Source organism: Euphorbia lathyris, chromosome 3 (assembly GCF_963576675.1).
Source record: "Euphorbia lathyris chromosome 3, ddEupLath1.1, whole genome shotgun sequence".
NCBI lineage: Eukaryota > Viridiplantae > Streptophyta > Magnoliopsida > Malpighiales > Euphorbiaceae > Euphorbia > Euphorbia lathyris.
In genome coordinates, this window is record NC_088912.1 from 25,593,789 (window position 1) to 25,607,137 (window position 13,349).

Consider the following 13,349-nt stretch of genomic DNA (forward strand, 5'->3'; position numbering starts at 1 on the left):
CCGACGGTTTTATTTCACTGGACGGGTTTAGCTGTCTCTATTTTTTTACTACGGTTTTCATAACTGTCACAAAAGTGTTGTAATTGCCTCTGTTGCTACATTAAGACGGTTTTTCTCAGGCGCCGGTGTCAGGTTTTTCTTAGGGACGTTTTCTTACGTGCGGTTAAACCGCCTCTAGTAATGATTTTTAAACGCTTCAAGAAAATCTTCACGGACAAATATTATCGATAAACCGTCAGTAATCCGCTTCATACTTTTCGACAAATATTTTCTTTTAAAGTAATTGCCTTAAACGGAAACAATGAGCCGCATTACTAACTTTTTAAGGTCATCTCATTCAAAACTGAATTCTTTGTCAATAATGATAAAAAAAAATTGATTTTTTTTTAGATTTTAATATATTGTTATTGGTAGCAAACATATATTTACATTCAAAAACTCAGTACAATCAACAATCTATTTAGAAAGTACAAAGACCTTTTTCTCTTAAGAGATACACTGAACGTTTTTCTCTTCGTAAAAGGAATACAACCTATACCTATTCATCATCTATTTGTATTGTACTGTACTGGTTTCATTTCCTTGGTTAACTCACATTTTACCTGTGCAGCACATCTCACCAAGTGTCCGTCCATCTGTCTGGGTCCGGGTCTGTCTTAGAATTCCTTTAAATTTTTACAGTAGAAGAATTTAAAATATCTGGAAGAATAAAGTGGTTGATCCATAGCCAAATGATCTCAGATCTGCAGGTTTCACCAACACCCTGCACAACGAGCACGTTCTCTCTCTTTCAAACCTGAAATCAGAATGTCACTCAGCAAAATGATACTAACAACAAAAATAAAAGAATATTATTAACTAACCATTCTGATACACAATCTTCACAAAGTTAGATATCTAGCTTATACGACTTTATCACTCAAATGAACCTTTAATTGGTAAAGGTGTGTTTTTCTATATTAATAATTCAATATATCATCCTCAAGGAATTAAATAACCATAAAAAAAAAAAAAGTACTGTTTCTTTTAACATAGCTTAGCTTAACACATTGATATGAAGCTGTAAAATAAAGACACATGTCAAAGAACTTTGCTTGTTTCAAAAATAAAGAACGTCAAATGATTTGTAAAGGCACAAAGTATCACAGCAACAACAATACAAGCTAAATTTCCAACAGACTTGTGAATTAATAGAAACAAGAGGAAAATTTGGGAGTTAATTTAACTCCTTGATAATTTCGAGTTCCCTTTCATTGGCAGTATTTTCAATTATTGGGACCACAACCTCTTCATAATAACCGTGACCTCGAATTTAGTTAAAGCAATTGAGAAATCAAGGATGCACCTCATACTTGTTAGTACCATACCATGGGGAAGGATACACTTGTATGCCCAGCTCAACAACAACAACAACAACAAAGCCTTAGTCCCGAAATGATTCGGGGTCGGCTAACATGAACCATCATATAAAACCGTGAAAATCAAGTCGTGTCAGCGACACAGATTCGCTCCCTCCACTCCGTCCTATCCACTACCATATTTTCCTCAATTCCCAATAAACTCATATCACTCTCGATCACCCTCCTCCAAGTTTGCTTAGGTCTTCCCCTACCCCTCACCACTACATCCCTTTGCCACTCTTCGGTTCTCCTAACCGGCGCATCAAGCGCTTTACGTCTCACATGGCCAAACCACCTTAGTCGGTTTTCTCTCATTTTATTCTCAATAGATGTGACCCCTACTTTTGTCCTAATTATTTCATTACGCACCCGGTCCTTTCTCGTGTGACCACACATCCATCTCAACATACGCATCTCCGCCACCGACATCTTATGGATGTGGCAGTGTTTCACTGCCCAACACTCCGTACCATATAACAATGCTGGTCTAATTGCCGTCCGGTAGAATTTTCCCTTCAATCTATTAGGCATGCCGGGATCACAAAGGAAACCCGTAGCACTCTTCCACTTCGACCAACCAGCTTTAATCCTATGAGCAACATCTCCATCTACTTCTCCATCCGTGTGGATAATAGATCCTAAATACCGGAAGCAATCCGAGGCCTGAACAACTCTCCCATCTAGGGTGATTGTCCCTGCCTCCCTACTCCTACGGCCGCTAAACTTACACTCCAAATATTCTGTCTTACTTCGACTCAACTTAAAGCCTCTAGATTCTAGAGTTTGCCTCCATAGTTCCAACTTCATCTCCACTCCTTCTTTCGTCTCATCAACCAACACAATATCATCTGCAAACAGCATGCACCATGGTATACCATCTTGAAGTGAACTTGTTAGTTCATCCATAACGATGGCAAAAAGAAATGGGCTTAGTGCGGAACCTTGATGCACTCCAATCGTAATAGGAAACTCTTCAGTCTTCCCAACACTAGTACGTACACTCGTGCATACTCCCTCATACATGTCCTTTATGATGTCAATATATTTCCGCGAAATGCCTTTCCTTGTCAAGGCCCACCAAAGTACTTCCCTTGGTACCTTATCATATGCTTTCTCCAAGTCAATGAAAACCATATGCAAGTCTTTCTTCTTACTTCGATAGTGCTCCATTAATTGTCTCATTAGATGGATGGCTTCCATAGTTGATCTTCCCGGCATAAAGCCAAACTGGTTTTCCGAGATCTTCACCGTCCTCCTTAGCCTTTGTTCAATCACTCGCTCCCAAAGTTTCATAGTATGACTCATTAATTTGATTCCCCGATAGTTGGCACAATCTTGGACATCGCCTTTGTTCTTATACAAAGGGATTAAGGTACTTTTCCTCCATTCTGATGGCATCTTATTGTTTCTCCAAATTTTGTTGAAGAACGTCGTCAACCATTCGATTCCTCTTTCTCCCAAACATCTCCAAATCTCAATAGGGATGCCATCAGGTCCTACTGCTTTCTTCAACTTCATCTTACTTAATGTCATTTTGACTTCACCCTTTTGAATTCTCCGCAGGCATTCATGATTTATCATATCGTGCTGGATACTTATATCTCCAACATCTTGTTGGCGATCTCCATTAAATAAGTCATCAAAATAGGACCTCCATCGTTCCTTGATATCCTTATCTCCAACTAGGACTTTCTGGTCCACATCCTTCACACATTTAACTTTTCCGAGATCTCGCGTCTTCCTATCTCTCATCCGAGCAATTCTATATATGTCTCTTTCCCCTTCTTTCGTATCCAATCTTGTATACAGATCCCGATTCACCTTTGCTCTAGCATCTCGTATGACCTTCTTTACTTCCCTTTTAGCCTCTTTGTATTTTTCGTAGTTCTCGTCACTCCTACATTTCCCCAATAGTTTATAGGATTCTCTCTTACTCTTTACTGCTTGTCGTACTTCTTCTGTCCACCAAGATGTGTCCTTACCCGGTGGCATGCTACCTTTAGATTCCCCTAGAACTTCCTTCGCTACTTCCCTTATACTATGCTCCATCTTATTCCATATCGAATCTATATCTGAATCCATATTGCAAGTCCAAATATCTTTTTTGGTCATCTCATCCACAAATTTTTGTTGATTCTCCCCTTGCAATTTCCACCACTTAATCTTAGTCTCTACTTGAGGTGTTTGTTTTCTTATACATTTCCTACTTCGAAAATCTAGCACCACCACTCTATGTTGGGTTGTCGTACTCTCACCAGGGATCACCTTACAATCAATATAACTCTTTCTCCAAGCACTCCTTACTAAGAAGAAGTCAATTTGGCTCGCATTACCGCCACTCCGATAAGTCACTAAGTGGGATGTTCTCTTCATAAACCATGTGTTCATGATACTCAAGTCATAGGCTGATGCGAATTCCAAAATATCATTTCCTGCTTCATTCTTATCTCCAAAGCCATACCCTCCATGAACACTCTCAAACCCATCTCGCCTAGAACCCACGTGTCCATTGAGATCACCCCCTAGTACCATTTTTTCATCCCTAGGAACCTGTTGCACCACTTCCTCTAAGTCATCCCAAAAAGCTTGTCTTATAGACACATCTAATCCTATTTGTGGCGCATATGCACTAATGACATTCACAACCTCATCCCCTATCACTAGTTTAACACTCATAATTCTATCGCTCTTCCTAGACACCGCTACTACCTCATCAATATACTCCCTATCAATAAGAATACCTACTCCATTTCTACCCTTATCCTTTCCTGAGTACCAAAGCTTATAACCCCAAGGAGCTATCTCTCTAGCCTTGGCTCCAACCCACTTGGTTTCTTGTAGGCATAATATATTTATTCTCCTCCTCTTCATAACATCTACAATTTCAGCTAATCTTCCTGTCAAAGAACCTATGTTCCATGTCCCAAAGCGTAACCTACTACCCTTACCCCTACCCCTACCCCTACCATTACCGTGGACTAGCTTATTTACCCGCAACCCTTGCATATTTGACACCACCCCCGGGTCCTGGGGTGGCGCGCCGCTTCGGGGCGACGACCTAGCAACCCTTGCACATTTATCACTACACCCGGGTCTAGGAAGTGCAGCGCGTCGCTGAGTAGGGAACGCCCCAACGGTATTTATATTATGGTTCATGTCATAAGATGTGGCTAAGTTTTACGCTGGCCGCCACAAACCTACCGCAACCCTCCTCCTTTGTCCGGGCTTGGGACCGGCTGTAAAGGCCACCAAGTGACCCTCACAGGCCACTTGTATGCCCAGCTCATGAAAAAAAAAATCAGAAGCAGATCTTGAAGGGAAAAAAATCTCTAATTGGAGTACTTGTAACATGATAGTCTCATATATGTATGAGAAGGATAAAACGTAATTTAAAAGTCACCTTTGAAATACCAAATCCTCTTAAGTCTAAAATTCATTTCTCAAGGAAATGATGAAAATCAGTCATAAAGTTTGGTCTCGCAACTGCCAACGATAACGAACATCCCATTAATTGAACAAACGAATCAATTAAAATTTTGAGAGCTGAAATTGTGCTAGTATCGGTAATATAAGCTAATGCTTATACATACAGATATATATAAATAAAGTAAGGCATGTAAAACAGAGAAGATGGAAGCCTACCTGAGCAAAGGGCTGCCAAAGCCCATTTCTTTTGTAGTGTCTGCTAATTCCTACGGTGTTACTGACTTTTTTCTTTTCAAGATGCTCAACCCAAACAAACGCTAACAGCGACGGATCCTGCACCATGAGAAAAGTGAATTTATTAGCAATCGAACTGAAGGAAACATCAATGGAAACAAAAGTAAAAATAACCCAAATTTGAATATATTTCTAAGAATGAATTAGCAAATTAGAAAAGACTAGTCTTTCTGCATACAAATGTGATGTTTGGACTTCCAAGCTTCCACTGTATTCTATCAATCTAGTGTTCCAACCCCAGCAAAACACTTGCCCCTCGAGAGTTAAGCGGTCAAACTTATGCAAATGCAGAAGTCAAATTTAAAATGAAGAACTTTAAATGCATTTGTTGAAAAAAGCTTTTTAGTTGTTGCCATCATAATTCATTCTCCACAAACATATTAACTAATGAAGGCCAAATGCATGCTAAAATAACATGGTTTAGGCAATATTTTCTTTGGAGTGATCCAATATAACTAACTTTAAAGAACTCATGTATTTGGATAACGGGTAGGGATATAGGATTTGGGTTTTATCCAACCCAACCCGTTGACTAGTAAAGTAACCTAGTTGAAATGTGAACATTGTTGTTAAAACACTAGGTGAGAATATCAATAGCTGTTTACCTCCTTCAAAAACATAAAATGGTTCCAGAGTCAGGTCTACTTCATTCCTAACGGACGAAGCACCCTTATTGAAACTTAGAAAAGTATGCTTCACATACGCATTCATGCCACTAAGAAAAATGTGGATTTCCTTCTCAATCCCCACCACAGGATAAAAACAAATCACCAGTAAAATAAAGGTGGTTCAACTTCATAGTTTTGCACCCTTTATAAATTTAAAATAAAGGGCAGCCATACATCTTAAGTAAATGGCACAAGTGAGCAACCATACATCTTACTCGGTCCAGAATTTTCAACAATGAACAAAAAGAAAGGTCACAAACAATTTGAAATTAATTTAACTAAAAGGAAAATTGAGCTCACATTGTCACAAACAGGAGCAATACGGCTAAACAAAGCCTGATATTCGTTACTGCAGAAAGTTGTGCGAGAAATTGAATGGCTAGGCATACCTTCTACTCACAGAGTCACAGCTATATGCATACCTTCTTCACTCTGAAGAAAACATTAAATTCAAAATTCAAAAACATTTCAACATCACATAGATCATTTTATAGTACACAATAATGTCTCTGAGGAAGCTGAGATTTCCAATAAAAGGAGATATGGAACCAATCAAGGCTTTTGAGGTTAGATTGATAATTTGTCCATAAAAGTTAAATTAGAGATATATGCATGTCTAGAAACCTCAAGCATAGGAACTATAACATAGCTGAGAATGAAGAGGCGTGAAACAAAGAAAAACGAAAACAAAAAAGATAAAATGGAGAGACCCAAACCTGGAACCTTTAGCAATCCAAACTGCAAATATCTTATCCAAATTGCAAATTGCTGTAAACCAAAGTTTGAAATCTAAAGTAGAAATTTCTGGAGCCTCCTTAAAGAGCATTTTGAAGATCAGATTGCATCAGCGATGTCGCCATTTTCGCAGTTTCCTAAACTCTCTGTGGACGGCGAGGCAAAGAGCCGTTATAGTTAAGAGAAACGATAAGATAAAAACTCGTCTGTCGAAGATGATGAAGGTTTTGGAGAAGAGAACGATGAAGGTTTGAGAGAAGAGGGACGAAGGTTTGTCGGCAGAAAGAGGAAGAAGACGGGTGAGGTGGTGAGGTAGCGATCGCATGGAACTGGACTATTAGGTTAGAGATTATTTTGGGTTGGGCTTCATACACATTTAGCCCAAAACAATTATCACATTAAAATAGAGTATTTTGTAGCTACATTTAAATAAAGTGCTGCTACTAAAATGTTGGGGAAAGAATACTTTTTTTGTAGTGCAAGTGACTATATGATGCACACATCAGACGTGAACCAGCTGGAAACTAGACTACATGCTCTAGAAAGTGAATGAAACTCCTGCTATATTTTTCTATGAGGTATGTAAGAATATGAGAATTATAAACACATTGCACCTATGCATCATAAAATGTAAGAATTGCAACAATTAGCAAATTATACAGATGGCATATAGGCTGATTATAAGTGAAAATGAACATTAGAGTCCATTAATTCCAAATAAGCCTTAGGATCAACAATAACTACGGTGCTTAATTTTGAAATTTACTAAACTTTTAAGCACAGAAAAGACTTCAAAATTGCACAATATAGAGTATGTACCATAGCAGACATGTAATACTAATTTACACTATTTGAAATACCCAACTGAGCTAGGCAATAACACTAGGGGTGTGCATCGGTTCAAAACTAAACCGAAAAACCCTTTGGAATAGTTGTTTACAAGCTCTCGCTATTGAGACTGAAAGAGCCTGGAGGTCTTTTCAGCTAGTTATATCAGTTAAGTCTCCACAATGGCATCGTCATTTAGCATAACTAGAAAACAGAAGTGTCAGAATTTTGACAACAACAAAATTTATGGCAATAGATAACATTGCTTGAAATATGTCATCAAGTTCCTAATTGATTGAAAAATAGATGCATGGAAGGACGACCGAAAAATGCCTAATAGCTATAAAGACGAAGATAAATATGACTTTGATTACTATAACTACTGGAGTAGCATTCCAGCCAAAAATTCAAAGCTTAAGTGAAAATGAACTTCCTTGATTCTCTTGTGGTGAATTGAAACATAGTACCACATTGACTATATAGTTAATACACTCTACTCGCTGAATTGAAAAGATTAACACCGTATTGTTGTAAAGGGAAACAAGATCAACTAGCTATAAAACATCATATCTACCAACCAAAAACAAAAATAATTCTATAAATATGATACTCAATGAAGAATTTTACTACTATAATATTTATGCAAAGAGATCCAACAGTACCACACAACTAGCAAAGTGAGGGTCCTCCACCTCCAACGATTTTCTACAGAAGGTATCATATCAAATGTTCATTCTTAGAAGGCTCAATCAAACTTATATTCCTAACAACTTGCAAAGATACTGCAGACATTAGTGAGTTTGTTATTATGCACACACAACTTCCTTTTATAACTTATCAAGAGAGAAAGCGGAAAATTACCCAAGTCCTTAATTTGCAATACGTCCAATATGACAGCAGGCACATAAGCCTCAAGAGGATCAAGCCTTTTCCTGGTAATTATCAAACAGAAACTCAAAACTATCAGTAATTAAATGCATTTGGACTAGAAAAGCTTGAAACTTTGTCACAGTGAAAAAACTCAAAAGAAAATTTAAATAATCAATCCTTACTTTGTTACATACTTATCCAAATAGCAAATGTAATTAAGAAAATGTGAATCTCCTTTGCAAAAACAACAAATGGTGAAAGATGAGCAAAAACTAAACTACCTCCTTTATGAAGCCATGAATAAGCATCCAAAAATCGATGAATTTAAGTCATAAAGAGAAATTGACAAAGTAAAAGCTAACCTTAACTGCTTCAACAATCGGTGGAGAAGGCATGGCTTCATCTTCCTCAACAATCAACGAGGTTTGCATCTTCAGTAGAGAAGGCAGGGCTTCGTCTTCCTCATTGCTAGTACAGACATGCCAATAGCTCATACTATTGCTCTGCTCAGGAAAAGTTGGATGTGTAGAAGAAGAAGCAGCAGAAGCAAAAGACGAGGTACAATTAGAACAGGAAGAAGACCATGACATGAAGCCCCTATGTTTTAAATCAATTGTTAAGATGGCTCACCTCAGAATTTTTTTTCGAGTACATGATGACTCGGAGGGGACTTTTTCTGGCGGAGCTTCACACCTCGGTCACTGTGGTATGATTGCTCAACACTCCTTGTTCCTGACAAATTTCTTCCTAGGAAGGGTTAAAGCTTCGGCTCAAAGAATTAATGGAAGATGAAGATGGATTTCTGAAACTCCGTAATGACTGGAATCTTAGCATCGAAGTCGAACGTAGAAGATGGAGGCGTTTAGCAGTGGAATTGAATGTCGAGATGAACGTGTAGAGTCGAGAAAGAAAGAGAAGTTGAGTTGGAGAAGAAGAGGCGTCGTGTGGAAAAGGGATGAGAAATATGAAAGACGGAAGAAAAGGTAACCAGTTAAAATAATTTGTATAAACGTTTAAAGAATTGAATGGTTGAGATTAACTCTAATTATATTGTACTGTTAGTTAGACAATGTAACTCTTACTTTGTTTTTCAACAAAGTAACCATAGCCTACACCTCTCTTTAATCCTTGATAACCAAAAAAAAAAAAAAAATTTGGACATAAAACTCGATTAATAAAGCGTTATTCATTGGACTTGCATTTGAAATTCGTACTTTTTTCACTGTTTAAAAGCAGTTTTGGATGTGTAATGTAGTTATAGGAAACATGTAAAATCTTTAATTCAAACTGTAAAAAACATATATTTTTATAATTTCAAATACATATGAAATTAATAACGTATTTTTAACAGAATTAGATGTTCACAACTTACTAATTTGGTAAGCAAGGGCTTAATGGGACTAAAAATAAATGATCAGAGACAAGGACTTGGTGTATCCAAATAAATAAAAGATCAATGGCTTAATAAACCAAAAAATGATACTTTTTTGCCTAAAAACAATCCATTGCTACTAACAACAGTGCATAACCCAACATTGCATAATAATCCATTAGTCTGATTAAATTTGAATATAAAGTTTGAAGCATTCACCACTTTCCATAGTTATTACTCAATCTATAAATAATCAAACTTGAAGGAGTTTCACACCAGACAAAAAAACCATCTCGAGCATAAAATCTTTTGAGACAAAACAAGACACAGAGAAAGGAACTCTCAACTCATTTAAAATGAATTCATGTCCCAAAGATGTCCCACAAAAGGCGAAAAACTGTTATTAGCAGAAGTTGCACAAAGAAAGGAACTGTTATTAGTTCACTTGATCGTATAAAGCAGTTGCAACTTCAGAAAAAGAATCACAATATAATCATTATATGATTATACAAATAACCCCTTAACTCTTCTTTATCTACACAAGTATACTTCATATTCAGGGGAAATCATGCTGAAAAGCATAAACTAGTATCTAAAGAAGAGAAAAGTCATACCCTATTGCATCTTTATTTTCCTCAACCTGTACATGAGTGATTCTATGGCTTTTTGTACTCTTGTGCCATCTGTCTGTTCCATGTTCTGAGATGCCCGATGCAAATTTTGAATTCCACGACCCAAACTAGCAATCGATGTGGCTGCAGGAGCAGATTCAACTACACATTCAATTCCCTCCCCATGCATAAGTAACCCTGAGCAAGTGGCAACACTGCAGCCAAATGTTGCCCATGGTAGGAAACCCACAGGTTGTACCTTCCGTTTTCTCATTATCTCGTAGAATGCTGTTCTCATAGCTGAGAGACTCGTCTTCTCAGCAGAGGCTATAACGCTGTGCACCACTGCTCGGATTTTCTCAGCAGAAGCAGTTGCTTTCAGGATAGATGTAGTATTGATCCCAGACTTTGCCAATCCTGGGGCCATCACTTTTGATGAAGCAAGCGTCTTGCTTAGAGATATAGCAACTGCTCTATGGGTTTGGCTTAGCACAAAATTAACAGCAGAAGGCAACTTAAATGTTAAAACCTTGAATAATGATGATGTGGGAACTGCCTTAGATAGAGATGAAACTCCTAAAACTGCTGTTGCTCCAGCTCCAACTGCCATCATAGGCTTCTTAGAAAATAACTTCTTTTCTGCTTGATTTGAATCCCCATCCATCTCGTAATAAGTGACAAGCTGGCCAACTAATTCCTCAACTTCTGGAGGGATAGAAGTGCCCCAATGTTTCCTGAGACCAGCTAAGCCACTACTATCTACTACAGCTACTACAGTCTTGAACTGCCTAGTCTGACTTTGAAGGGCGTGAGCAAGGAGTGCACTTGATTTGTCTTCAACTGGAAGCTCTGAAAACAGAGTCTTAGCCTTGTCAAGCTTCCTTGTGCTTTGAATTGGTATTCGGCCAGCATTGTTAAGAGCAATTCTTAGCCCCTCAACTGCAACTCGGAAGGTGTACACTTCAGAAATAAGTTGGGCATCCACATTTTCCCCTCTACTTACATCATAAAGCATCTTCTGTGAAGAAGCTAGAGCCCTTCCCATTGAAGGAAGATCAACAAATATGTTATGCAAATCCAAGAGCAATGGGAAAAAAGATTGGGCAAAGGACGGAACCTGATAAAGGCTTCCCGGGTCAATATCTTTTGGTCCTGCCTCTGATACAGAACTTGAAGTACCTAACTTCTGCAAAGCTACATCCATATAGGAAGACAAAACCTTCACCATCCGCAACTGATCATCATCTGTGATACAAAATTTCCTTGAACTTGACGAAACAACTGAAACAACATTATGTGGAATCAAATTATTAACAAAACCATGAAACTTGCTGCTCAAATCAACTTCAGGAGAATAATTATCCCTAGAAGATGTCAGAACATCCGGTGTTTCAAGCAACAAAAAGGATGAACCAACCTCCTTAGCCACCCCCTTAGCAGCCATGATATGGCCATAGAAACCAGTCCCAAATACTTCCTTCAAAACCAAGTTTCCAGCCACATTTTCATATCTGTCCTTATTGATCTTATCAGTAAAACATCTTCTAAGCACTTCAAATGACGAAGTAGGAAATTGATCACCAACATTGCTTCCCAATTCCCTCTCTTCTGATTGAATTTCACTCACCGCAGCAGGAGACACCTGAACCACAACGGCTTCAGGTCGAATCTCCCTAATAAGGAACTCAGCATCTATAGCAGACCGCTCAGACAAATTCTGTACACAAAGTATGTAGATGACTGATAGGGATTCGGGATCACGAACTGCATACACGAATCTCTTGGTATTTTCAGGTATAGATAGTTTGCTAACTAACTGATCAGATGCCCTCAGATCATCATACTTGAAAATTGATAAAGGCCATAAATTTTGTAGGCTGTAAATAAACGCCACCGCCATTTACATTCGTCTCAGGCATTCATTATCCAGAAAAACCCAACTGACGGCCCCAAAAAAGTAAAATTACCTAAACCCAATTCAAAACCCTAATAGCACTGATACTTCAATCTTCAATTACAGAGAATAAAAAAAGAACGAATATATCCGGATGATTCAACAAAAAGAGAAATTAATGATAAGATAAGATAATCTTGAAATTAATGATAAGATAAGATAATCTTGAACATGATCAAGCATGAAGCTCCAACAGAAACTCAATGATGGTACCCCTATTTCACTGCAGACGTGACCAGAAAACAACAAGAAATGAGATTTTCTGCAAGAAAACCCGGAATTAAATCGAATAGATGAGAAGAATCAGATAAAGAACATTACATTACCCGAGACAAATTAGGGTTTTGTTTGGGGCAGATAGAAGTAACTCTCGAATGTAGAACGAAAACAGGTCAGAGAATCGTTCCGTCTCGAATCCTCAACTCCTTCCTCCTGCGCTCGCCTACTTTCGATTCCAGAACTTTTCTTTAACTGTTTAAACTCCAAAAAATACTAATAATTTCAGTAAATAAATGGATGGAAAAAGTACAAAACTAATCCATAATATTTGTCATATTTGCAAACATATACATGTAAATTAAAATTTTATAATTAGATATCTACAGTGGCGGACGCAGGATTTCCGAATAGGGGGGGCTAATTTAAACCCAACATTAAAAAAAAAATCTTACATATATGAAAAAAGTAAAATCAAACAATACAAAATGTTAATTGTATTGATAAATAAATGCTAAAAAGTACTTGTTACATGTACTATAGGGGTGGAAAATATACCTATTTTTTGACAACAGATTAGCTATAAATCCCCAAATCAAAACCCTAAATTAAATCCCCAAATTAGCTAAATTAATAAGTTTAAAACCCCTAAATTAGGTCCCAATCAAAACCTTTAATTAACTTCACCTAAATGAACAAGTTTAATTTATATCCCTAAATTAATTTCACAAATTAAAAACCCTAAAAAAGATAAACCTAATTTTAATTTTAAAAAAAAACAAGAGAACTTACTTTGTTGCGGTTGTGGCCGGCGGCGGAAATTGAAGGAGGAGATGGTGGGCGGCCGGAAATTGAAGGAGGAGAGGAGGGGGAGAAGTAAAATTAAAAGAAATGGGGGGAGGAGGTGGGCATATAGAAGAGAGCTGTGAGAGAGAAGGGATTGGGATCGATCCCTTTTTATTTTTCAATTTGCCC

General features: G+C 37.7%; 1 protein-coding gene and 1 long non-coding RNA gene across 6 annotated transcripts; both read right to left on the reverse strand.

The window, feature by feature from the left end:
* Window positions 1–379: 379 nt before the first annotated feature.
* LOC136223920 (uncharacterized) lies at window positions 380–8,206 on the reverse strand. 2 transcript variants are annotated; one of them, XR_010686203.1, is made up of 4 exons: window positions 6,505–8,206; window positions 6,089–6,220; window positions 5,043–5,159; window positions 380–796 (listed from the first exon to the last, which is right to left on the reverse strand). It is a non-coding gene; the product is annotated as an uncharacterized lncRNA (long non-coding RNA). The 2 variants fall into 2 exon arrangements; XR_010686202.1 differs by having other exon boundaries at window positions 381–796; window positions 6,089–8,206.
* A 1,664-nt stretch (window positions 8,207–9,870) lies between these two features.
* LOC136223919 (uncharacterized) lies at window positions 9,871–13,298 on the reverse strand. Of its 4 annotated transcripts, none has more exons than XM_066012091.1 (3): window positions 13,167–13,298; window positions 12,485–12,629; window positions 9,871–12,381 (listed from the first exon to the last, which is right to left on the reverse strand). In XM_066012091.1, the coding sequence occupies exon 3, from the start codon at window positions 12,102–12,104 to the stop codon at window positions 10,209–10,211; it is 1,896 nt and encodes a 631-aa protein (XP_065868163.1). In that variant the 5' UTR covers window positions 12,105–12,381; window positions 12,485–12,629; window positions 13,167–13,298; the 3' UTR covers window positions 9,871–10,208. The 4 variants fall into 4 exon arrangements, with proteins under 4 accessions (XP_065868163.1, XP_065868165.1, XP_065868164.1 ...); XM_066012093.1 differs by having other exon boundaries at window positions 9,871–12,420; XM_066012092.1 differs by having other exon boundaries at window positions 12,480–12,629.
* Window positions 13,299–13,349: the final 51 nt, after the last annotated feature.